Consider the following 26,883-nt stretch of genomic DNA (forward strand, 5'->3'; position numbering starts at 1 on the left):
AGTCTGTTGGTTTTAGCGACTCAATGTGTTTTTGGTCATTTAAAACTGAATTTACCGCGGATTGGAACATATTCTCGGCTCTCCCATTTGCCATCTGTGTTGTTGTGGAGACGACTTCCGACGCGCTTTCGGGCTCAAGAGGCCAATGAGGAGCTGGGTCCCAGACTGTTTTCCCGGTGTTTAAAAAATACAGGGAGAACAGTCTGGCCGTGCCATGCAAGCTTTTTAGGTCTTCTTAAAGATCATTCCATGAATCCACTCATCTTGTTATACACATTTTATTATTATTATTATTATTCATAGTAGTACAAAATCCCAGTTTTTGAAAGTTAGTATTCCCTCGTAGACTGTATTTTGTCTCTCTACTGCCAATCATTCTTAACAAGGAAGAAAATTGAATCTTGCCTTAAACAGAATCTGCAGTATCGGTACTTCAAATTGAATATCATCTGATTTTAGAAACAATGGGGTTGTGTGTTCCCTGTAACCAGTATGTGTATAATACGTACAGATCTTTTCTGCAGAATATAATTGGTCTATAAATTGGATTTATAAGCACATCCCCAAACTTCAAGGCAGTACGTTATATATGGTAGGATTGGGTTTTGCAGTTCAATATAAGGGTGTGACAATATATCCAAAAGGTGATACAGTGCCCTCCATAATTATTGGCAACCCTAAAAAAGATGTTTTTTAGCTTCTAATATTTTTTTAATTCAAATAATATGGGACCTTAATGGAAATAAAGAGAAAAATCCAACCTTCAATACAAGTGCATTCATTCAGTGGGGAAAAAATCCCACATAAAGAAAAAATTATTTGACATCAAATAATGTGTGTCACAATTATTAGCACCCCTGGTGTTAATACTTTGTACAACCCCCTTTGCCAACAAAACAAGGTCTGGGGACTGAGATGGCCAAGGGAGGAGCTTGATTTTGTGTCTGGTGAACCATTTCTGTGTAGATTTGGGCATATGTTTAGGGTCATTGTCTTGCTGAAAGACCCAGTGACCACCCATCTTCAGCTTTCGGGCAGAGGGCAACTGATTTTGATTTAAAATGTCCTGGTATTTCAAAGCATTCTTGATGCCATGCACCCTAACAAGGTTCCCAGGGCCTTTGGAAGCGAAACAGCCCCACAGCATCACTGACCCACCCCCATACTTCACAGTGGGTATGAGGTGCTTTTCAGCATGCGCATCTTTCGTGGCACGCTAGACCCACTTAGAGTGTTTGTTGCCAAAGAGTGGTTTAAAGCTCCCCTACCCACTATAAAAGACACACCGGGCAAGAATGGTCTTGATGAAAAGCATTGTCTGATGTGCATCATGACTCGGTCAAAAGAGCTGTCTGAAGACCTGCGATCAAGGATTGTAAAAAAAAAAAAAAAAAAAAAAAAAAAAAAATCACTGGCACAGTACAATATCTCTGTGCACACATCAACTATATTTAAAACTATGGCCAAGAATGGTGTTCAAGTGAGGACTCCATAGAGGAAGCCACTGCTGTCTAAAAAAACATTGTTGCTCATTTAATGTTCGCAAAAAGGGACTTGGACACTCCACAGAAGTTTTTGCAAAATATTTTGAGGACTGATGAAACCAAAGTTGAATTGTTTCGGAGTAACACACAACGTTATGTGTGGAGGAAAAATCAAACAGCACACCAACATCAACACCCCATCCCCACCTTGAAGCATGGTGGGGGGAGCATCAGGATTTGGGGCTGTTTTGCTACCTCAGGGCCTGGACAACTTGCAATCATTAATGGAAGCATGAATTCAAAAGTTTATCAGGATGTAAACCTGAGGTCGTCTGTCAGACAGTTGAAGCTAAAAAGAGGATGGATGCTGCAACAAGACAATGATCCAAAACACAGAAGTAAATCAACTTAAGAATGGTTTCAGAAGAACAAAATACATGTTCTGGAGTGGCCAAGTCAAAGTCCAGACTTGAACCCGATTGAGATGCTGTGGCATGACCTAAAGACAGCCATTCATGCCAGACATCCCAGGAATTTGAATGGGCCAATATTAGTGCTGATCGATGTGCCAGACTGATCTACAGCTACAGAAAGCGTCTGGCTGAAGTTATTGCTACGAAGGGGGGGGGGGGGAGGGGGCAACAAAATATTAAATGTGATAGTTCACTTACTCATTCCCCCCCCCCCCCTTCTGTCATTGTTTGCATACTATCCTCATTAAAATATGAAAACCTATAAATGTTTGGGTGGTTTTAGTTGAAGCAGACACTGTTTTTTTCATCCGTGTGATTTTGACAAAGATCAGATCGCATTTGATGGTGAATTTATGCAGAAACCTGAGAAATTCCAAAAGGTTCAAATACTTTTTCATACCACTGTAGCTTAAACTCTTGTTGTACAACTACTATTGTACTATAAGGACTGACCTTCACTGGTCAGTCTCCTCCCAAATTCAAGTTCGACCCTCATTTTTTTCCTTTATTCTTAACACAATGACCGTCTGTTGGGTAGGGGATGCCATACTTGGGTTTCAGTTGAGCCATGTTGGTGGTGACGAGCCAGCCCCAGTCTCCTCCGTGAGCATAGAACTGTTGAAAACCCAGACGTCTCATCAGTTTGTGGAAGATGCGCGCAGCACAGATGGAATCAAAACCTGTTCAAATGCACATATAAGGACAGGTCATCTCGACTTCACCTACACCCTTCTAAGAAAGAATGTGACATTGGAAATATATTGAAGCTACCAGTGTATTAGACAAATTTTTCCCCCTTTTAACCTGTCCGGTTCAGCTGCTTGGACACGGAGAAAAGGAATCTGAGAGTCCTTATGGTCTGGACAGTTTTAATGTATCACATGGGCGTTTGATATCTGGTGATTGTTCAATATGTTTTATTTAAGAGAAAGCAGCAAACAGGAAGGGGTTAATGGGTGGACAGAAAGGCGAGCTGTGGAGTTTTGGAGGAGCTGCAGTTTCTGGAGGTATTCATGAGGAGGACCAAAGTGCAGTGAGTTGCAGTAGTTGATCCGGGAGGTGACTATGCTGCAAACAAGAGTGGCGGCAGTGTGGGGACTGAGAGATGAACACAGATGAGCATTATTGTGAAAATGGAAGTGGGCTGATCTGGAGATAACGTTGATATGGGAAAGCTTACTGTCGAGGATGACACCCAGACTCTTAACCTGAGTTGAGGGGGTGATGGATATTGTTTATTAGAATAGAGAAATTATTGTAATTTGTCCTGATAGCGGGGGTGCCTACTAAAGGGACTGATTTTGAACTGTTGAGTAGTAGAAAGTTTGTGGAGAGCCATGAGTTGATGTCATGTAAACAGGGGTTAACAGAGTACGGTGGGAGAGAGGTGGTTGGTTTTGAGAAAATGTAGTCATCCACATAGCAATGAAAGTTGATATTATGTTTACAGAAAATGGAACCGAGGGCGAGAATGCAGATGATAAAGAAGAGCGGCCCCAGGACAGAGCCCTGCGGCATACCAGCGAAGACGGGAAGGGAATGGGATTGGTGAGAAGCGGATCTAACAAATTGTGTGCGAACAGTCAGATAGGAGGTGAACCTTGCATAGGGTGTGTGGGTGATACCAATTGAAAGAAGTCGGTCGAGAAGGATTTTATGGAAGATGGATTCAAGGGCAGCTGTGAGGTCAAAGAGAACAAGAATTGAAAGTAGACCGTGATCGGAAGCTATTAGGAGGTCGTGATTTTAGGTAAGGCTGTTTCGGTGCTGTGAAGGGGGCGGAAACTGGATCTAAACTGCTCGTAAAAGATATTGGTGGTGGGATGTTCATGGAGTTAAGAGGCAAGATTTTTCTAGAATTTTTGAGATGAAGGAGTATATTAGACATGGATCAGCAGTTGTTAAAATTGATAGGATCAAGGCCAGGTTTCCTAAGAATGGCGGTTTTGAGAGATGGAGGGACTTACATAATTCTGACAATGTGAGGTTGGGAACCCAGCATTATGTAAACCACCTGTAAGCGTGGATACGTTGACATCCTATCGATGCTACTTGAACGCTAATCCCGGCACAAACAATCTCTTTTTCAATCTTGACTCACCTTTTTTATGTGGAGCTTCCGAGTAGCCATAGCCTGGTATGGACGGACACACCACCTCAAACACAAGGTTTTGGGGTTCCGATGGCTCTGTTAGCAATGGGATTGTCTTATAAAATTCATAGAAGGAGCCAGGCCAGCCGTGAACCATTATTAAAGGAATAGGATCGGTCCCTTCTGGCACCCGTTTGGGTTTCACATGCACATAGTGAACATCAATGCCTTGAATAGGAAAAAACAAATCAAAACAGGAAAGTAAGTCAGCAAACCAAAAAGCGAGTAATTTGCAGGAACAAACCTTCAATTTTGGTTTTGAAGTGAGGATACTGGTTGAGTTTATCCACTTGTTGCCTCCAGTCAAAGTCATTCCTCCAGTAAGATTTAACCTTCTCAAGGTATTCCAAATTAAAACCATAATTGAATTGACTGTCTTCGAGTGACGGAACTGCACGTGTTTGGTCTATTCTTCTGTGAAGGTCCTGAATGAATGTGACATGGGTACATATTTGCAAAATAATTTTGTTACTTCCCTATAAAGAAAAGCTCCAGGCTATAATGAGTACAATGATGATAGGGGAAACATTACCTCCAGCTCTTCATCGCTAGTGGTCACTTTGAAAGGGTAAATGTTGGCGTCTTGCTCGCCATCAGGGACTGGACCAAACCCCCACCAGCCGTCCTCTGTTTTCAAAACATGGCTTCTTCTTCTAAGCACTAGCAGGAAGATCACTCCTCCAACCACCAGACCAATTAGAACTTCTATGTACATACTTCCTAAACAGGGAGATTGGATGAGTAGAGATGTGTATGACATAAAAACTGAAGTCTGTAAAGCGCTGCGGTATACATACTATATAAATAAACTTGTTGAGTTTAGTGCTGTGCGATATGACAATAAATATCTACCAAATCCCATCTTCCATCAGTATCTTCATTAACTAAACATAGACCACTATGTGATGACTGCAGCAAATTTTACTATTACAAACGTATTTTTCGGAGTATAGATGAGGAAAGACCAGTCTGTTTACTGTGTCTAAAAATGTTTGTTGCGGACAGCAGGAAGCCAAATGAATTAAGACGTCACTTAAAGACATTCGACCACAATCACATTGATATGCCTCTTGATGTTTGTTTTAGCGAGAACGTGCCGAATATTGCCAAGTATTGTCCCGATTAGTCAGTGTTACATCAGTAAACCAGCAAGCACTGTTCGCATCATGTAAGGTGGCATACCAAGTTACTGGGTGCAAAATAACCCCAGATCATAGCAAAGGAGCTGATACTGCCTGCAGCAAAAATAAAAACGGTCCCTCTGTCCAATGACACTGTCAATTTTGTTCTATTAATGTTTGATTTTTCGGTCAAATTGTTTGGCATATTGTCGGCATGAATTGATGTTAACTCATTCACTCCCAGCCATTTTCACCGGAGCACCGGAGTTTTACTGGATTTTGACTGATTTTGCAAGGCCCACAGAAAATTCTATTGCTATATAAACATGGAACCCGCCAAAAGAAAGATTAGACTCTCTTCTTTCAGCAGGAAAAAAAGTAAGTTCATGTATTTTTCCATTCTTTAGAAATCAGCATTAGAAAATAGCTTGTTTGAGCAATTTTCCCATTTCTGATTAAAAAACTGAGAAATTGAGCTTTTTGTGAAAGCATATATTTTAAACATTGACTTTAATACAGCTATTTTTTGCTTTAGTTACATCCTAAACATCTGAATAATGTTTTCCTTTTAAAAAATAACATAAACAACAAGAGAAATAGAGCTTTTGATAGCAAAGTAACAATTTATTTACACATAACTAACTGAGATGACGCTGTTTTGGCCGCGACAGCTGGTTAAATTTTTCCCTCATCTCCGCCTGTCTCATAAAGATGTTTTTTTTTTGTCTCTGCGGGGTCTGCTCAGCGAGCAGCACGGACTCAATGACATCGTCCGCTGCACTGGCGGTCCCGGTCGTTCTGCTCGGTTGTCCAGCGCCTGGCAACCTTCCGCCGGCGTCCCGGCCGTTTGGCCCGGCCGTTCGTTGCCATTGAATCGGGTTGCGGGTCTTACCAAATGTGCTATTGCCCTCCAGTGGCCAGTTTAATTGCTTTAAAATGGATTTTCAGCTTTGTGCTTTGGAGCTCAGTTGAATCAGAACCCAGAGATGTCTCTTATGAAAAAAAAAAAAACGTAAAAGACGTATAAATACGTCTTTGGGACACTGACGCAATTAAAAATAGAATGTATATGTTTTTGGGAGCAAATGAGTTGATTGACAGCAAATTGATTTTATTAAATTTTATTTTTGAGCATCAAATGGTCAAAACATTGACCTTGAGTGTATTTTTTACAGTTTGGATGATTTTTTTTTTTTTTTTTTTTGATTCAGGCAAATTGATGCACTTTAAGTCTTTTCTGTTACAAACAAAACAATGTTAGTAAAGTTATACCTTCTTGTAAGTATATCCATATTATTCTTTTTCTTTAATATTAAGAAGGACAAAGTGTTTTGCAGTTGTGTACTTATAATAATAATAATAATTTCATAGACAAATTGTACTATTTACAGTGGCGGCAGAGAGTTGGGGGTGCGCTTAACGTTTATGTCTCCCTGGAGGGGGGACGTAACAGAAAATAATTGAGAAGCACTAGACTAGGGAGTTAAAATCCAAATTCTTCTCCAACCCATAAGGATGTATAGGTAGTCCCCGGGTTACGACGTACTCAATTTATGTGATTTCAACTTTACGACGTAGGAGTCTCGTCTGCATTTTGTCCCCAGTCGTTTTTTTTTTTTTTTTGGTCGCGTAAAAAGTACCTTATTGTTCCTCACAGTATCCTATTTTTTACTTTACCAATATTATGTGTTCCGTCTTCATTGAACGTGAAGTTGCAATTGTGCTTTTTGAAGCTTTTTACTTCCTTTACTTTTGACAATTTGTAAAGCTATAACACACATACGTACACTTATGTTCAAAACGATACACATTTTAACAATAAAACACTTGACACAAAACAATTGGTGTTCAAATGTCCATCTAGTCAGATCAATCTGTATATTTAGTATATTGACTTAGCCTAATTTGCCTAAGAAACGTCCGCTAGCTTAAATGCTACACATGCTAACGTATCTACAATAGCGTGCCGTACGAATGCTATTTTTAGAGCGTGAAGTTGCATCGTAAAGCGGAAGTATGACATTATAAACACGCCCTCGGATACAAACCATTATATTTCTTCTAGTTTTCTCCGGTAAGCTTTCAAAAATGAACATGCCGATTAAACACTGCTACTATGGAACTTGTAGAAACGACACTAGACATTACGACCGTCCAGATGTGAAAGAAGTTTTCTTCATACGTTTCCCGAAACCAAAGACTCAAACGAAAAAATGTGAACAATGGATCAGCTTGTGCGGTTTAACACCAGCAAGCTGAAGTCATTCACCTTCATATGTAGTAAAAATTTTGTTTGGGGTCATCGTCCTACAATTGACAATCACTACTATTGCCTGCCACAGCGTCCCCGAAGAGGTAAGACATTTTTATATTTTTACAAATTTTTAGCGTGGCGTTTTGCCTTGCTGGTTCTGTCTGACAATGAATGACCTGAAAAAATTAAAGTGGTATCTGACTGCCACCTTTGTCACCTTTTCTGTTGTAAAGAGACAACTTAAGTAAGGGGAAAGTGTAAATAAATTAATAGAATTAAGATTTGTTATCAATTAGAAAATTAAGTGTTCATCCGCTGTCACTGAGTAGCATTTGCGATCGCTATACAACAGTAACAATATAAATTACCCCCAAGAACGGTCAGAGATATAAGACAACCTGAGGATATAAAATATAAGAAAGAAAGGGCATATGGGGGTAAAGGATAGCTTGTTGAAACAGGAGAACGTGATTGTCAATGGCGTAAGGAAAATCCAGTGTGGATCTGCTCGGTTCTTTTTCAGTCCTCGACAATCAAGCCATCTCTTTAGCGGAACATTTTTATGTTCTTCCATATCTTTGCCAGTGAATTTGGCACCAGGGACATCATTTTCGGAGAGAACTGGTAGGTTTAGCTCTGTAAACATCTCCTTCGTACACTATTTCCATTCATTTACTATTTGAGACAAACGAAAGCGTGTCCCCCCTTAGCAACAGTTGCTAACGTCATGAATATTAATGAGCGGAAGTGACGTGTAGCGTGCGATACGCCATTCTCGTAGCAAATCACTCACACATAACTCCACAAACTGCAGCTCTTAACTTAATTACAAATGCATACGCAAGTACATATTAGCTGAAACAACTTACAGCCTTATGTGGGCCAAACCAGAGCGCAAGGTCTGCAAGGTCACAGTCCAGCAAGACTCATCGCTGCCACCAGACGGCAGTGAATCCTCAATCATTAAATAAAATACAATTAAGTGGTACCTCAACATAACATCTCTTCGACACACGATCTTTTGACATCCGACATAAAATTTGACTCGCCATTTGTTTCAACATCCAACGACATGCTTGAAATTCGACAACATGACAGCGCCGCAGACAGACGCACGGCAGATTTTCTTGTGGAAGAAATCAACACAGGTTCCAAGAAGGTTAGTGCAGGTGGTGAAAAAAAGGAAAAAGGTGAATTGAAATAAAGATGGAAACGATAGAAAAATATGAGCATGGGGTGCGCATCCGTGAACTGGCTCAACAATACGGCGGTAGAATGTCTACGATCTCGACGGTCCTCCTCCAACTTCCGTTGGCCAGTCTTTATAAGTTAAGGTGACAATTATTATTGTGGTAACATTGCCAAAGAAATCGCCAGCCTTGTCAGGTTTTTATCACATAGACTTAATAATTGACAGGTCACACCCGTCAGCCACTGCGCAGTGCCTTAAAGTAGGGGGCTGTCCTACAGTCTGCTTCAGTTATTAGCAGTCGGTCGCAGTTAGTCAACACATGCAAAGATCCAACGCCGGATTTAGGTTGAAAAAGTACGAAAGCTGTACTGCATACAAACAGGAAGGATTGTCTCAGGAGTGATTTGTTCGAGGATTCAAGGTAATTATTATATTTTTCATACCATGCATGCATTTTGACACATTGTGGAAAAAAATCAATGGAAGAAATTAACCGCAACAGCATTAGCATTATACTTCCCAAGAGTTACGTAGAATTATTATTATTTTTTTTACGTACGTGCTAATTGCACGTTTTTTTTGCTTTTAACCAAGATTCGAGACTGTTTTACGTCCATATTTATAAAGAATTCAGGGATTGAAGCATTTATTCACAAGAATTTTCAACGGTAAAAGCTCTTGGTTTACATATGTAGGCTGTTTAGTTTCCTTACTGACTAGCCTCACGTACGTGCTAATTGCACATTTTTTTGGTGCTTTTAACCAAGAATTGAGACTGTTTTACGTCCATATCTATAGAGAATTCAGGTATTTAAGCATTTATTCACAAGGATTTTCACTGGAAAAGCTCTGTTTACACATGGCGGCCGCCACATTGACTGACAGACTAGCATCGTACTTTGACATATTTACATAAAATAAATGCTAACTGCATGATTTTTTTGCTTTTGACCAAGAATCGAGACTGTTTTACATCCATATCTATAAAGAATTCAGGGATTTAAGCATTTATTCACAAGGATTTTCACCGGAAAAGCTGTTTACATATGGCGACGGCCACATTGACTGACAGACTAGCATCGTACTTCGACATATTTACGTAAAATAAATGCTAACTGCATGATTTTTTTGCTTTTAACCAAGAATCGAGACTGTTTTACGTCCATATCTATCAACAATTCAGGGATTTAAGGATTTATTCACAAGAACTTTCAACGGAAAAAGCTCCTTGTCTGCAATTCCACTCGTTCAGCTTTGACGGCCATGCCAGCAATGCAGGCCCCCTATTAATCAGCCCCGCACCCCATGTCCTGTCAATATCATTATGAAGTCTATGTTTAACATTTCAGTCTATGTTTAACATTTCTTTCAGAACTTGTGCAACACAACACGCTTACTGTCCATTGTAGTTGACGGCAATAACAAAACATTAAAAGAGAAAGTAAAATCTCAACTACACCTTTCTCTCTCTGTCACGTCAGTCACGCGGTGCGTTCAGGTACAGCACACAAAACACATCTGCCACATTAGAACCCGATTCATTACATTACTACAGGATTTATTATTATTATTTTATTATTCCGGTTCTTATTAATAATTTATTTGTTTTGCTATGTCCATCGATCCATCGATCATCTACCGATCATCTATAACCCAGGGTCATTGCCATTTGTAATAGTACCAGCAATATTTATTAAGGATTTAGTGTAAGTTCTCAGGCTGTGGGACGAATTAATGAAATTATAATGTATTCTTATGGGAAAATACTGCTCGACATATGATCATTTCGACTTACAAACAAGGTCCAGAAACGAATTACCTTCCTATGCAGAGGTACCAGTGTACTTTTGGACTTTTTGGACAGTTATTTTGAGACTCAGGGGTAATTCAGATTAACGCGAAAATTCAGTTTACATTGCCAGAGTAGGAACGTTCCGGAACCCGTGCATAACCAGGGGACTACCTGCATCAACTTTTGAAAGCCAGCAAACGGTGTACTTATTAACCAACTTACCATAATTTTCAGACGATAAGCCACTACTTTTCCCCCTCATTTTGAATCCTGCGGCTTATAGTCCAGTGTGATTTATTTGTTGATTTATTTGGGTTAGTAAGTAATACTTATTTGACAGCGGCAACATAAGACTGTCATAATTATGATATGACACTATCATAGGCATTAATGAATGCTTATGGCAGATGTCATTAAGTGTCAATCGGCAAATTATGTCACTAACTCCATTTACAGTGGGGCAAATAAGTATTTAGTCAGCCACCAATTGTGCAAGTTCTACTTAAAAGATTAGAGAGGCCTGTAATTGTCAACATGGGTAAACCTCAACCATGAGAGACAGAATGTGGAAAAAAACAGAAAATCACATTGTTTGATTTTTAAAGAATTTATTTCCAAATTAAAGTGGAAAATAAGTATTTGGTCACCTACAAACAAGCATGATTTCTGGCTGTCAAAGAGGTCTAACTTCTTCTAACAAGGTCTAACGAGGTCTAACGAGGCTCTACTCGTCTACTCGTCCTGTACTCGTTACCTGTATTAATGGCACCTGTTTTAACTCATTATCGATATAAAAGACACCTGTCCACAAAGTCAGTCACACTCCAAACTCCACTATGGCCAAGACCAAAGAGCTGTCGAAGGACACCAGAGACAAAATTGTAGACCTGCACTAGGCTGCGAAGACTGAATCTGCAATAGGTATAACGCTTAGTGTAAAGAAATCAACTGTGGGAGCAATTATTAGAAAATGTCTAGTGAATGACCTACAGAGAGCTGGGACCACAGTAACAAGGGCTACTATCAGTAACACAATGCGCCGCCAGGGACTCAAATCCTGCACTGCCAGACGTGTCCCCTTGCTGTAGAAAGTACACGTCCAGGCCCGTCCACGGTTCGCTAGAGAGCATTTGGATGATCCAGAAGAGGACTGGGAGAATGTGTTATGGTCAGATGAAACCAAAATAGAACTTTTTGGTAGAAACACAGGTTCTCATGTTTGGAGGAGAAAGAACACTGAATTGCATCCGAAGAACACCATACCCACTGTGAAGCATGGGGGTGGAAACATCATGCTTTGGGGCTGTTTTTCTGCAAAGGGACCAGAACAACTGATCTGTGTAAAGGAAAGAATGAATGGGGCCATGTATCGAGAATTATGAGTGAAAATCTCCTTCCATCAGCAATGGCATTGAAGATCAGACGTGGCTGGGTCTTTCAGCATGACAATGATCCCAAACACACAGCCAGGGCAACAAAGGAGTGGCTTCGTAAGAAGCATTTCAAGGTCCTGGAGTGGCCTAGCCAGTCTCCAGATCTCAACCCCATAGAAAATCTGTGGAGGGAGTTGAAAGTCCGTGTTGCCCAACGACAGCCCCAAAACATTATTGCTCTAGAGGAGATCTAGAGCAGTGGGCCAAAGTGAGGAATGATTCCAAGTGAGGAAATTTGCCAAAATACCAGCAACAGTGTGTGAAAAGCTTGTGAAGAGTTACAGAAATCGGTTGGCCTCCGTTATTGCCAACAAGGGGTACATAACAAAGTATTGAGTTGAACTTTTGGTATTGACTAAATACTTATTTTCCACCATGACTGCAAATAAATTCTTTAAAAATCAAACAATGTGATTTTCTTTTTTTTTTTTTCCACATTCTGTCTCTCATGGTTGAGGTTAACACATGTTGACAATTACAGGCCTCTCTGATATTTTCAAGTGGGGGAACTTGCACAATTAGTGGTTGACTAAATACTTATTTGCCCCACTGTAAATGGAGTTAGTGATAATTCATATAACAGATAATATATAACCGATAATTTTCTGGATGGCACAAAATTACATCAGTCACAAGCATTCATTAATACTCATGGCAGTGTCATGTCATAATTATGATTGTCTAATGACAGTCTTATGGCGCCACTGTCATATGAAGTGTTACCCAATACCATAACTAGCAATTAATGAAACAACTAGAACTGTAACTGAAGACAAAATTAGCATAGAACATGGATTTTGATTGTTATTTAAATCTATGGCACTGCAATGCATGCTGGGAGTCATGTTGGACAACAACAGTGTTGACAGCAGGTGGCAGCAGAGGTTAACTGTCTCCCCCAAGCGAGCATGAATGGACAAATGAAGCTTCTTGAAGCAATGAAGCTTTGCAGCCAAGTTATTCAAAGCTTCATGGTGGTTCATTTGGTCTTATGAAAGTCTTATGATGCTGCTGTCAGATAAAGTGTTACAGATTAATATCTTTTGGTGTAAATATCCCATAATACGATGAGAACAGCTGTGTCTTATAGTCCAGTGGGACTTACTGTATTTATGTACAAATGTCGTTTTCGTGTCATATTTGGTAGGTTGCGGCTTATAGTCAGGTGCGCCTTATAGTGCGAAAATTACAGTATTTACAAAGTATATCCGATCAGTCAAATATGTTCATAAGCAATTTTTTTGTGTGTAAATTGTGCATTATATTGTGGACAGTGAATGGGTGGTTTTGTGGCGATACAATAGTATGTCACCAGCAGGCTATTTGAATGCTAGGCTCACAATGAGACACTTTGGAGCAAAGTCAAAACAAAAATATGCGTGTTGCGTTGGGGCCAGCGGAGAGGATTATGTAAAGAACAGACGAGCAGGCCCCTCGCTCAGGAACTATGCGTGGGTAAAACGACATTGTAAACATTATCAGCTTGGACATTAACCATAATTAAACCACAGCCGGTATAAGTGTACTGTATTCATAAAACGCACAGTCCCACTACAAATCCCGACCGTTTCGTAGTGTTCTCGAACGCACCACAAGTGCTTGCTTTGACTGTACAACCAAACATTTCGCAGCAATAAAAGAATTTCATGTAACTGAGATGCGTCAGCTCTAAATATTTTGACAAACCTTCTATTAAAACATTTTTTAAAAATCGGTTATTTCACACTGAATTGACAAACTAGTAACAATTTAATAACAACGCTAATGGTCATCACTTATAGACAGACAAGGCAGACTGTTTCAAAATTGTGAAGTTGACAAGTAATAAATTCATCCGTCCGCTACTTTTAAGGTAGATTACTTTATAATTTCAGATCACAAGCCATTAAATTCGGAACGTGAATAACGTTTTACCTGTTCTTGTATTGCTGCAGTGCGTGCGGATGTTACAGTCCTTCAGTGGCCACGAACACTTCAGTAGTTCCCTCCTGACCTCAAGTGAACCTTTTTGCATGGGCAATCCAGAAGGGCATGATGGGATACGTAGTCCTACGTCAGTTAAATGTGAACCAATTCAAAATGTGCGATGTTTGGAAAGAATTTTGCAAGTTCATCATCAGGAATCCACATGTGGACTTCAAACTCAAATGGGAAAATGTCATTTTTTTGTTTCTATAAAAAAACTCAAGAATGATTATTAATCTACTCATTTTGTTATCGAAATTCTACCTCCACAAATATAAATTTAGCAAGCTGTTACCTTCTTTTTCTCACTTTCTCACACAAATCTGAAAGTGGAAAAAACACTTAATATTTGTGAAAAACTAAAACTTTTTTGTGAATAATTGATTAGCATTATTTTTTTCCTCTGATGTGCAATGTTTGGAATATTTGTACCCCCTGGCATATTTGTGTTTGTATTATTTTGGTTTGTATTGTTGATTGTTCATCTGTCTGTTTATCATGTTAAGAATTTTTTTTTTTTTAAATGTGCGATACATTTCCCTAAAATTGAACGCTGACATGAAAGGTTTCTTAAAGATCAAAATTTAATCAAAAAAATATTCTGTGTCAACGTGTTCATTGGATGGGGAAAAAAACATTCAAACAATGGTGTATTATGAAGAAAAATATTTTCAATCAGTGTACAAGGCCTTTAGGGCAATGAAACACGGTTTTCGTGTATGAACTGGAGTCTGCGCCAGGGATTAGAGCAAGAGAGAGAGAGAGTTCACTGCTACACTCAGGTTGGGCTGCTGAATCAATAATATTACAAAGTATTTAGTTTAATTGTCTTTTGTGTCGTTAGATCGAGTGTGCCTCCGTCAGAGGTGCGTAAATTAAGCCAATTTTATTGTTTGTATTGTATGAGACTTTACTACTTAGCACAGAGCACTAAGCTAGTTAGCGAGGATGCTAATCAGTGTCTTCAGTGTTCGTTTGTATTGTTTTAGAGACGCATATTAACAAGTGAGTTATTGTTACATAGTAAAGTTGTCTCATTTGTTTTTATAAAGAAACAACACACATAAACTTATTTATATACCGTAACAGCTGTCTTTAACACAAACTCCCATTCAAACTGTAAAATGTCTTACAAGAGAGTGTGCTTTGAAACTGGATTTAGATTGTATTTATTAACAACGGTTTGATGAAGAAAACTGTTTCATTACAGCCTGCCTCCTCCTTATTCAATTTTGTTGTTTAATGCTCCTCCATGATTTCTAAGTGGCAGACCTTGCAAAATAGCAGTGTTCAAATACTTATTTCCTTCATTGTGTGTATCTCTTTATAATGCTGTTAAATCTTAATACATTGAACCCCCCCGTCCTATTTTTTTTTTAAATTTATTTTAATTTTTTAATTTCTTTTAATTTAATTCGCGGATATTTTAGATTTTCGGTCGGTGGGGGGGGGGGGGGTACTAATTATCAGCGAAAAACGAGAGATCATTGTATTGAGATATTAATTTCCAGTGATGGCATCTATCGCAGCTCCTCTGTCTTAGCTGACGAAGAGTACAAACTCTGTCATGAATAACAGAGGACTGTCCCAACAACCAGTGCAAATGTGGAACAAATTAATGGCACATCTTTGGGTCCATTTTGCATTAATTAACATCACAAGCTTAATATCATAAAAGATACACTTCAATTATTGTTTACCTTTTAAAGGCACTGCTGATAGGGTATACAGGCAAATTTCTTAAAAATTGAAAAAGCAAGATATGTAAAAACACTCCTTCATATTGACATCGTATTCTGAGTAGCGGTTAATGTGCTTTCATCTTCTCCACTTTCTGGATGAAGTTGTTAATGTCCTCAACCATCAGCTGGGGTTCTTCCATGGCCGCAAAATGACCCCCACGAGCCATGTATGTGTAGGTGAGAAGGTTATGGAATTTCTGTTGGACCCACAGCTTTGGAGTGTGCATCAGCTCATTTGGGAAGCATGCGAACCCAGTTGGCACGGACACTGGCATCCTGGGAAAAGAGATACCATATAATGGCCTGTATTCATAGACATTTGAACATTCTTGTGAATCACAACAACAGCAAGAACTATGGAGGATTCGTGTCTTCTACAAGTGGTTTGCAAAAGTGTTTACAGCTACCATGTAACATTGTTACTGCTGATGAATACTGAAATAAAATACAGCACAGAAATATGAGTTCTTCATTGAACATTTTGCACCTTGTTTCTATCCAGGAGGAGATATTTTTAAGCTTCATACTTTGTTGTTACTAAGTGAACATTTTCATTCATCCCATTTTGCTTAGTGGCCCAGACTGACATTGCCACTTTGGGTACGTTCAGAGTGTCTACCTATTAGCATACCGTAATTTTCGGACTATAAGACGCACCTGGCTATAAGCCGCCACCAACCAAATATGACACAAAAACGGCGTTTGTTCATTAATAAGCCGCACTTGAACATATATGCTGCAGCTGTCCTCACAGTATAATGGGATATTTTCACCAAAAATATTAATCAGTAACACTCAATCTGACAGCGGCATTGTAAGACTCTCATAAGACCAAATGAACCCCCATGAAGCTTTGAACCAATTGGCTGCAACGCTTCATTGCTTCAAAAAGCTGAATTTGGCCATCTCTGCTCTACCTGCCGTCAAACCTGTTGTCCTGCAACATGCCTCCTAGCATGCATTGCAGTGCTAGAGATGTAAATAACACTCAAAATTCAGGTTTTGTCCTAATTATTTCTTCGGTTACTGTCCTAGTTGTTTCATTAATTGCTAGTTATGGTCTTTGGTGACACTTTATTTGACAGTGGCGCCATGAGACATGACATGACATGACACTGCCATGAGCATTAATGAATGCATATGACAGATATCATTTTGTGTTATCCAGCTAATTATCGTAACTTTTGAACAGATGTAAAAGATCCGAGCTGGACATAAATGGAGTTAGTGACTAAATTTTCTAGGTGACACTTAATGAAATCTGTCATAATTATTCATTAATGCCCATGACAGTGTCATGTCATAATTATTGCAGTCTAATGGAACACCTATGACGCCGCTGCGAAATAAAGTGTTACCTATGAACCCAAAGAAATCAACAAATAAGCCGCACTGGACTGTAAGCTGCAGGATTCAAAATGAGGGGAAAAAGTAGCAGTTTATCGTCCGAAAATTATGGTACATGTTCCATGTACCAATAAAAATTTGAGTTCTCGGGTGTAGCAGCGTATGTTCATAGTGCATTGTCAAACATGTCCTCAGTTAGTGATAGCAATTACACAAAGATAGCTTTTTAATAAAAGTGGAACATCCTCTTGCTTTGGCCTTTTGACTCACTTGATGTCGGGAGAGTCGAGGCGGGTGAAGTTTTCCTTATAAAACCTCATTGAGGGAATCATACATCCAGACGTCCAATAGATCATCACATTAGTCAGCAGTTCGTCCAGAGAGAACTTCCTTCAAGCCACACAAAGACATACACATCACCATAATGCCAAACCAGAGCTTTTGTTAGAACTACAACTTTGTTAGAACTTGTTGACTTGTTTAACATAAGTCAAGCAAACAAAAATCCTTGCACTTGCATTACAAGAAGAGAAAATGCAGTACAGTACATAAAAGACTGTGGCGCACCGCCATACCAAAATAAAAGTCGCCAGACTTTGCAAATGAGATGTTTTTCATTTTTTTAAGATTTAAAGATACATTCTAATTTATAATTTGTATAATTTAACAATATATCCAAATGAATATATATAGCTCATTATTTACGCACTATTTGCCAGAAGTCATCTGAAAAAGCACGTCAAATACAAATTGCTCCTTTATACGCTTTAATTTGAAAATCACATCGGTTCTCCTGTCGCAAGTTTGTTTCTGACTACCATGGTGCAGGGTTAGAAATCGGGAGAGAAAAATCCACAGAAAAGTGTTTCAAGTTAGGGAATGTAATTCTGATTTAAGCCTGTGAAAACGACCTAAATATTGATATTGATGTAACGTTTAAGTTCTTTATGGCGTGTTTGACCTGAATCGTGGTGTCCTAGCATAGCATTTGTTCGTTGCTGATGTCACTGGTTCCAATTTCAGATGAGTATTTTGAAGTATTTAGAAAAGATTTAGGTCGTCAACAGACGAGGGTCCGTTAACAGAAGGACTATTATTGTTGTGGTAATGTAGTACGTATTACAGCCAAATAAAGAAATATATTACGTAGGGGAAACGTAGCTGTAATCAGCTACGCATTTTACGTACATGTATCGTAGCTGAGAGCTACGACAAAGCATTAGAATGTAAATCCTTCTATTGATTATATTTTGATGTAGATATTAAGGATTTCCTTATTTGTTAAATTGATTCAAAAAAACACAAGATGCTTTCATTATTGTTGATTTTGACGGAGGTGGCAACGTACTACGTAAGGTACACTTATTCAGCTGTATTAGCCCTATGTAATAATACGATTTTTATTCTCATACTATTAATTCATTCAAATTCTCATTTGTCATGATATGAAGCAATTTCGCAATGACCCGCCATGATGAGGCTGGCCGACTGCGATGCAGTCCACCACCATCACAACTTTAAAAAATCCTACGTGAAACCCTGCAGTACCATATATCTATAGTATCTGTTTTTTTCCCCCTCTTTACTGTACCTGGTGAGACCTCCATCCTCCAGGTTTCTGAAGTCTTGACTTGTCCATGTGGAGAATTTCTCCAGTATGTATGCAGCCAGACCGACTGGTGAATCATTCAGCCCTCGACCTTAGGAAAAACAACAAGAGTATTAGAAGAGAATGGGAAAACATAAGGAAGGGTCTTGACTAGGGATGTCCCGATCACGTGATTGGAAATCGTGCCGATCGCGCCGAGGATCGGAATCTGTTGAAAAGGACCGGTTTTTAATAAAAATAAATATTTATGTTCTTCTCCTTCATGCTCATACAGCCTCTGGTACTTTGGTACTTAAAGTAAACGATGATTGACAGGTTTGTAGCTTTGATCGGGCGAGAAAAGGCTTGGTAGCTCTACGATTAAAGGCACAAATGTGTTCATCATCGTTTAGTCAATCTTCGTTGTTGAGAGGCTGTTCTCGGTTGTGTGAGCGTCAAAGTATTTGTCAATTTGAGGGGACTCATTTTATACTCTGCAACACTCCCGGAAAAAGTGGAAGAGGAAGTAATGTAGAAAGTACAATACTGTAGCATGTTTGGAAATTTTGTCCATGTAAAATTTTTTTTTTTAAAATTCGGTATCAGATCGAGACTTAGTTTCGGCAGATTCTCAAAATCAGGTCACTTGGGTGCAAAAATATGCGATTGGGACATCCCTAGTCTTAACTATCAGTCATCTTGCAATAGTGTCTTCTGTTGTTTGCTCTTGGTTCTCACCCGCAGTGTCGGGTTTGGTGGCCTGGATGTGCATGTAGCCGGTCTCCTTGATGGACTCCACAAATAATTTTTGAAAGCATGGGTAGAGACGTTCAAGGTCCACGCTGGTGAAACCGAACAGCTTGGGGAAGTGACGGCCAAGCAGGATTGATAAAGTTATGGTCAGCCCAGGTTTGGAAGGTGGCGCGAAGTTGACATGCAAGCCTTTAACTGTCCTGTAGATTATGAAAAATGTTTAAGATTATTCTCGCTGTGGTTTGGGTTTTCTCCAGCGACTGTGGCTTCCTCATACATTCTTTTTCAAGGTCCATCTATTAACAATTAGACAAGAAAAAAGTGTGTTAGTAGCAAGCGTGCCAAATTTGAATTGATAAAAATACGCTAAGTATACGTACGTATGAGGCTTCAAAATTGTATTACAAAAAGTCTAAGAAGTTGTAGGCATATCCACTGACTTATGCTCAAAACACTTCTCACTAATGTACCAGATGTCAATAACATCTCCTTGTTACGACGAGGGAAATGGGTGCTACTTTGTCTAGCTTGTTTCTGATGTCTAGATAACTAATCTGCCATGCCAGTGAAGATTTCTGAGCACGATGTGGGGAGAAGTATCTATCGGCCACATTTTCGGGACACCTCGTCCCCACCTCCATGCCAGGAGGACTTTCGGACTTAGGGGCAGTTTACATGGTGACTCTGCGACACAAAGATGCAATGACTGAGTAGCGGACTCGCCTCGCGTGCAAATGGTGTCGGCGAAGACGAAAAATTCTGAATCCTGCCTCCAAAGTGGAAGAATCCGATTGCCGGGGATTGAGGGGGGCTTCCTCGGCATGCATATCAAAGGCTTCTGCGGCACAAGACCGCGACGTTAACGTCAGCACTCGTACACGTCACATTGGGCGTGCGCAGTGGTGCTACGAAACATTAAAAACAGCAAATATGGAGGAATGTCGGCTTTAATTTACTGTTTTAATAATATTTTCAAATTAAATATGTTGAATGTTTTTGAATTTTTGTGCCTTTTTGAACAAAAGAAAAATGCCATTGCTTCGAGTGGGCGGGCATATTTTTTTCTGGGCTGAGGGAGCTTGGTGGGGTCAAAGTGTATCATTCTCTGTCGCCCTGTAAATCTGCACTGCCCCCTAGGGCCTGGCATTAATACTACATCGTTTTCATGTGAAATTGCGACATTGTTCAAATGGAGACGCAAATGCAAATTTGAAATTTTTCGTATTCTCGGAGAGTCACCGTGTAAACGGCCCCTTAGGAGTGCCTGTGAGGTTTGAAGCATCTCTCTCTTGTCTACATTTTCAGCCTCCTAAGCTTCCCGGCGGCACATAATGACTTCATAATGACGCTTCTCCTACGCTGCATCACATCATGCCCAGCCAGATGTTTCGGAGCTAAACACCTGAGGCAAGATGTTAATTATAAGTGGGTGATGGCACAGGAGATGGCCAAGTTATTAATAAGATGGTTACAATGGAGCCAAAATGCTCAATGCTCAGTCAGCCAAAAACTCAGGAATCTGCCAATGTAGGGTCATTTAGACCTGTCCAAAAAAAATCATGCCAGTTGAGGAGATGAAAAAGATTTTCTTTCTATAACTCAGCCATTCAGCACTAAATTATTCTTAGTCTTTGCATATTTTCAGTATTTATTGTATCTTCAAACATATTCCAATTTAAAAAAAAAAAAAAAATCATGAAAATGAGTGTACAGGACCTTTAAAGTTATTTCTAAATTGAACATAGGTCTGATTGGTTGTATTCAGTTGCCTATGATACTAATTGGAACATGCTAAATTACAGAAGCTTAGAGTTGCCAGTGTTAGGGAAACATTTCTACCAGGGCTTTCTCATATTAACGTATTGCCAGCTTGTCTTAACGTATTGACAACTTGTTTCAACCTACTGACAACTCGTTTCAACCTATTGCTAACCTCGTTTTAACGTATTGATAACTTCGTTATAATGTATTAACATCTGATTTTAAGATATTGATAACCTCGTTTTAACGTAGTGCCAACTTTGTTTTAATGTAATACCAACCTGGTTTCAACCTATTGGCAAACTTGTTTTAACCTATTGCTAACCTCGTTTTAACGTATTGCTAACCTTGTTTTTTAACATGTTATCATTTCGTTTTTACGTATTGATAACCTTGTTTTAACGTACTGCTAACTTTGCTTCAATGTTTTGGCAAACTCGTTTCAACGACTATTTAGTGGCCAAGGCTAAATGCTAAAAACATTACCTTTTCCCATAGTTCCTCAGGGTTTGGGCATGCACAACTAAGCAGGTGCAGGACTTCGCCAACGATAACGTAACGGAGAGGCTCCTCAATAGAAGTTGCCACTACGTTAATACGAGGTTATCAATACATTAAAACAAGGTTAGGAATATGTTCAAACGAGGTTAGCAATACGTTAAAACAAGGTTAGGTTGAAACGAGTTGTCAATAGGTTGAAACGAATTGTCAATACGTTAAAACGAGCTGGCAATATACTTTAAAAAGAGAAAGCTCAGGTAGAAATGTTTCACTAACACTGGCAGCTCTGCGCTTCCTTATTAAATAGAAAATACTGGAGATGCTAATTAGATGGGGTTTTGCAAGTCAAACCGACCGTTACCGTTCAAATAATCAAATGACCCCTCAAAGTTTTCCGTTCGCATGTAAACGCAGGTTTTTTGAAGAAAAACCATTTTCAAAATGTTTCTGGCCCTACAATTTTTGAACAATTCGCATAATTTACACATCTAAAATTCCAGGACGGTAAGGGGCATAAAAGTTGGATACAGAATTTGGCAAAAACATTTTCCCCCCAAATTCGCCAAAAACTGTCCCATTCACTTCTAATGGAATGCCATTGACAGCCATGTACCTCCAAATTTCCTATTCATTTTCAATGTCAGAAAAACCTGTGTGGCTGTGATTTTTGACCAAAAATTCACCATTACAACCCATTGACATTCAACAAGTAAGTCGATGCCATTGACAGCAATGTCCCCGAAATGTCACCAAATCAACAGGAAGTGACCTAATATCAACAGGATGTGTCCCCGAAATGTCCCCAAATCAACAGGTGACCTGATAGATCCGTATCTACCACAGCAAAGTCCCATTGTAATTTCTCCAGAAATTACAGTTTCTAGTTTTATATGGCTTGTAATTCATAGATGTATTGTGTGGGATCTTGAATTTTTTTGTATAAATTAGAGCTGTCAAAATTATCGCGCTAATGGGCGGTAATTAATTTTTTTAATTAATCACGTTAAAATATTTGACGCAATTAACGGACATGCCCCGCTCAAACAGATTAAAATGACAGCACAGGGTCATGTGCACTTGTTACTTGTGTTTTGTCGCCCTCTGCTGGCGCTTGGGTGCGACTGATTTTATGGGTTCAGCACCATCAGAATTGTGTAATTAATGACATCAACAATGGCGGGCTACTAGTTTATTTTTCGATTGAAAATTTTACAAATTTTATTAAAACGAAAACATTAAGAGGGGTTTTAATATAAAATTTATATAACTTTTACTAACATTTATCTTTTAAGAACTACAAATCTTTCTATCCATGGATCGCTTTAAAAGAATGTTAATGTTAATGCCATCTTGGCGATTTATTGTTATAATAAACAAATACAGTACTTATGTACAGTATGTTGAATGTCCGTATTGTGTCTTATCTTTCCATTCCAACAATAATTTACAGAAAAATATGGAATATTTTATAGATGGTTTGAATTGCGATTAATTTATTTTTAAGCTGTGATTAACTCGATTAAATATTTTAATCGTTTGACAGCCCTAGTATAAATAAACATGTCATATTGGTTCAAATGTTATTTTTAGTCAGATTTCCTTAGCATGTCTACCCATTATCCCAATGGGGGTTCGGGGTGTCGGAACCAATTCCAGCTGACTACAGGGAGGTGTCTGTTCAGCAATCTAATGATTTTTTTGGGACTGGCAGTAATGGAGTAATGACTACGCCCCTATTCTGCCAAGCAACAAGTGACCACAGAAATTGTAATAACACTTATAAAAGTGATGTTACACTTGCAGCAAAATCAGTGATAAGAAGCCAACAGTGACACCTCGTGGACAAAATGGTGGACATACATTTAAATGCAAACAGTTTTGCAGTCTCATGTACAGTGGATTTCCCATATCGGGGCGCAGGTGTCTATTTGTGAATGAAATTATAAAATGATTCTTCGCTTTCACTGGCATAAACGTGGAGTATTTTCTGTTTGTACCTTTGTTTGAATTGCTTAAGTGAAGTACTGCTTTTTAGGTCTTCCTAAAGATTATTCCACTAATCCACTCATCTTGTGATACACATTTTATTCATTGCATTACAAAATTCCAGTTTTTGAAAGTTAGTTTTTCCTCAAAGACTGGATTTTGTGTCTCTATTGCCAAACAGTTTGGGAATTTTACAGGGTAGAAAATTGAGTCTCGCCTTAAACAGAATCTGCAGTACTTTAAATTGAATATCATCTGATTTTAGAAACAATGGGGTTGTGTGCTCCCTGTAACCACTAAGTGTATGATACGTAGAGATCTTTTCTGCAGAATTGGTCTATAGAATGGATTTATAAGCACATCCCCAAACTTCAAGGCAGTACTTTAACAGGCATGAAAATGGGTCAGGGGTTTAAAAGGTGAGAAAGGTGTGGAGGAAATATGTTCCGGCGTTCTGCCAAAATGTCCTCTGTCGGCGAAACGTCCTACATGTGGCGAATTTGACCATTTTAATTTTTCACATAAGGCTTAATATTCGAGCGGGGGTTTAATTAGTTGAAGGAGTTGATTTCAACCACCATTGACTCGCACTAGCTTAGCCACTCCGGACCCCTGAAACTAACAAATAACTGGAAAACTGCACAGAATTTGTTCAAATCAACTCCAACGACTAATTAAACCCCGGCTAACTAAAAGATTAAGCCTAATGTAAAAAATTCTGCTTCCCCTTTAAAATAAAGACCATTGAATATGGCCATTAAAATGTTGTCTATAAAAGTTTTAGAGCAATAAAATAAACAACAAAAATGAATGAAATGAACAAGAATCCTTCAAACTATTTCATAATGGGTCCAAATTATTTTTCGAACAGATCATGTGACGATAGCACCTTAGAGACAGCCGTTTGCATTGCTTAGCCAAAACTACAGCTGAGGAGGCAAGATGGATATTTAGAATTTCTTTAAACCTAAGCTTTCAAAACCTTCAACAACAACTGAGCTTGAACCGAGGATTGAGCACGAGCAGTATCAAAAAGTCCTGGCTTTCGTGTTACCTGTTGTGCTGTAATTCCAAGTGGTGCTTGAATTGGATGCTTATAGCGGTCGACAGTCTTTTTGAGCCAGCGCAAAGTTCGCAGCGCACGGAAATATTTTTGTCATCTTTACTGGACAAAAATGTGACGTAATGGTTGTGTTTCCAGTGTGCAAATGCAGCCGTTTGTAGTATATCTCCTGCCTATTTCATTGCATCCTGGAGGGGAAGCAAGGCTGTGTTGTTTTGGCCGCAAACTCCCAGCGCTCACGGCTCACGCATCATGATATTACACGTGACCCTTTTTTTTCCATCCTTGATTAGAAAATGTGACATGTGATGTCACTCCCATGACTACAGTATTCTTCATTCTACATACATTATGGGGCAATAACAAAATAGTAACGCACAGGCATCAAGGAAATTAATTTTACTCAGATTACTGATTTAGAAAAATGAACGCGTTAGATTGTTCTTTACTGAAAGAAAGTAATCAGATTACAGTTACGCATTACTCACATAACGCGTTACTGACAACACTGCTTTTATATTACCGTTAAATACACAAGCTTGACGTTACCTTAACGGGAGCTATTTTTTCACCGGACGCTCTGGCAGTGTTCAACGCAAGCTGCGACAAACGGCAGTAACTTTGTCATACTGCAAAATATGAAAACGATTCAAACCATTACTCACCAAATTCAATTAGGCTCGAGCGTATGACGTGGCACTCGCGAGGTTTCCGCCGCTATCGCCATTGTGGAAGCGAGAAACATAAACTGAGGCATTTCAACACAGGTCGCTCTTTAAAAATGGTTGGAAATTATTGTGCGCTAAAGAATTGCAACAACCGATCGAATAGAAAGGAGAATGTACAGCTCGACAGAACACCATTGAGTTTCTTCCGGATCCCTACATGGAGAAAAGGCGAGGGAAAGCTCATATCCGAACTTACCAAACGTCGAAGAATGGCATGGGTGGCCTCGATCAGAAGGAAGGGCATAACGTTTGATTCTCCAGTTACACACTGAGTTTGCTCTATGCACTTCCACTCCGGTAAGTTAATTTCGTTTGTTTACGCAAATTTCAGTAACTTTACGCCCTAAGTCGGCCTGTTGTTAGCTATTGCTACAGCTAAACAACTAGCATGCATACATGTGCATTGTCTTCATTAGACATAATTCCTGTCGTTGCTAAATGAAAAAGCTGTAATATTTTGACGTGAGAGAGTGGCAAAGAATTTGTACACAGGCTACATTTTATGCAGCAAAAGATTTGTACATCCGTGGTCACAGACTAATGTAAACACACATTGCCTACCTTTGCTAGAAAGATGGTGTTGCCGTTTACTATGGTCATAAAGTGAAGATCCTGCACCCATCCGCAGCAAAACTGTTCGTAGCTTTGTAGCGATTTGTAGTTTCGGAATTGCTGATGAGTGTAGTAACATATACCAAACACTAAATACAGCATGATGTCCATTTCGCGTAGTGGTGGAAGCTTGTCGACATCTTTATTCCATTTGTGTTCGGCTTGCTCGTGAGGGTCAACATTGTTCACTTCCTTAAAATTGCTCACATATCTGTCCTTCGCCGTGGTAACAAGTTTGTCTCTGTTTCGAACTGGCAAGTTTTCCCTACATTTTTCCATCTTTGGCACTCGTAGTTGAATTGTATTTGCCGTTAAGTTTAAATGTCCCGTGATGCAGACGTGCTTCCGCAATGGTTGCGTTGTCGCAAATCTCGCACGATCCCGTGCTGCTGTGACATAACCGCTCGAGCCTAATATGCTGGCGAATGCGTTCATCTAAAAAAAAAAAATTGGGAGTGAGACCTCACCTCGTCCAGCGAACGTGAATTTGTTCTTAGGACAAGATCATCTGTCGCAATTAGCGATCTTTGACGCTCTTTTTCTCCTCCCCACATACAAACTTGATTCTCTCTCAGCGGCTGTGATTAACCTCAATGAAGTTGCTCTCCTAACTAAGCCTTGCCTATCATTCGTCTTTGTAAGTTTTTAGTAACTTTGTGTATTGAATTTGAAAGGAAAATGTGTGTTTTGTTTTTGGCGAACTTCTTCATGAAGCTAAACTGTTGAAGCGACTCACACGTGGAAAAATACGATTGTACAACGTTTTAAATGTATTCATTTGGTATATTTCAGTTACCACGATTTGAGAGATCAATAAATTGAAGAATTTACGCCTTGCGTTTGGAGTGTTTCTTTTTGGGTTTGCTGGAATAGCGTCACTTACACTCGCACCATCAAACAGAGGAAGGGGTAAGTGCTGCCGCGCCAAGCCACTTC

General features: G+C 39.3%; 2 protein-coding genes across 3 annotated transcripts in view; both read right to left on the reverse strand.

Moving 5' to 3' along the window:
* Positions 1-14,117, reverse strand: part of LOC130907574 (epoxide hydrolase 1-like) — a 34,820-nt gene extending 20,703 nt beyond the window's left edge. The window contains exons 1-5 of one of the 2 annotated variants that reach the window (XM_057822829.1): positions 13,816-14,117; positions 4,642-4,829; positions 4,354-4,534; positions 4,059-4,277; positions 2,508-2,637 (exon numbers count right to left, since the gene is read on the reverse strand). In XM_057822829.1, coding sequence (XP_057678812.1) covers positions 2,508-2,637; positions 4,059-4,277; positions 4,354-4,534; positions 4,642-4,829; positions 13,816-13,915 — 818 coding nt within the window. In that variant the 5' untranslated portion in view covers positions 13,916-14,117. The remainder of the gene's footprint in view (positions 1-2,507; positions 2,638-4,058; positions 4,278-4,353; positions 4,535-4,641; positions 4,830-13,815) is intronic. The other variant, XM_057822828.1, reaches the window with a different exon arrangement.
* Positions 14,118-14,322: 205 nt separating this feature from the next.
* Positions 14,323-26,883, reverse strand: part of LOC130907575 (epoxide hydrolase 1-like) — a 30,364-nt gene continuing 17,803 nt past the window's right edge. The window contains exons 6-9 of the mRNA XM_057822830.1: positions 19,282-19,496; positions 18,547-18,655; positions 17,226-17,345; positions 14,323-15,884 (exon numbers count right to left, since the gene is read on the reverse strand). Coding sequence (XP_057678813.1) covers positions 15,674-15,884; positions 17,226-17,345; positions 18,547-18,655; positions 19,282-19,496 — 655 coding nt within the window. The 3' untranslated portion in view covers positions 14,323-15,673. The remainder of the gene's footprint in view (positions 15,885-17,225; positions 17,346-18,546; positions 18,656-19,281; positions 19,497-26,883) is intronic.

Source organism: Corythoichthys intestinalis, chromosome 19 (genome assembly GCF_030265065.1).
Source record: "Corythoichthys intestinalis isolate RoL2023-P3 chromosome 19, ASM3026506v1, whole genome shotgun sequence".
Classification (NCBI taxonomy): Eukaryota; Metazoa; Chordata; class Actinopteri; order Syngnathiformes; family Syngnathidae; genus Corythoichthys; species Corythoichthys intestinalis.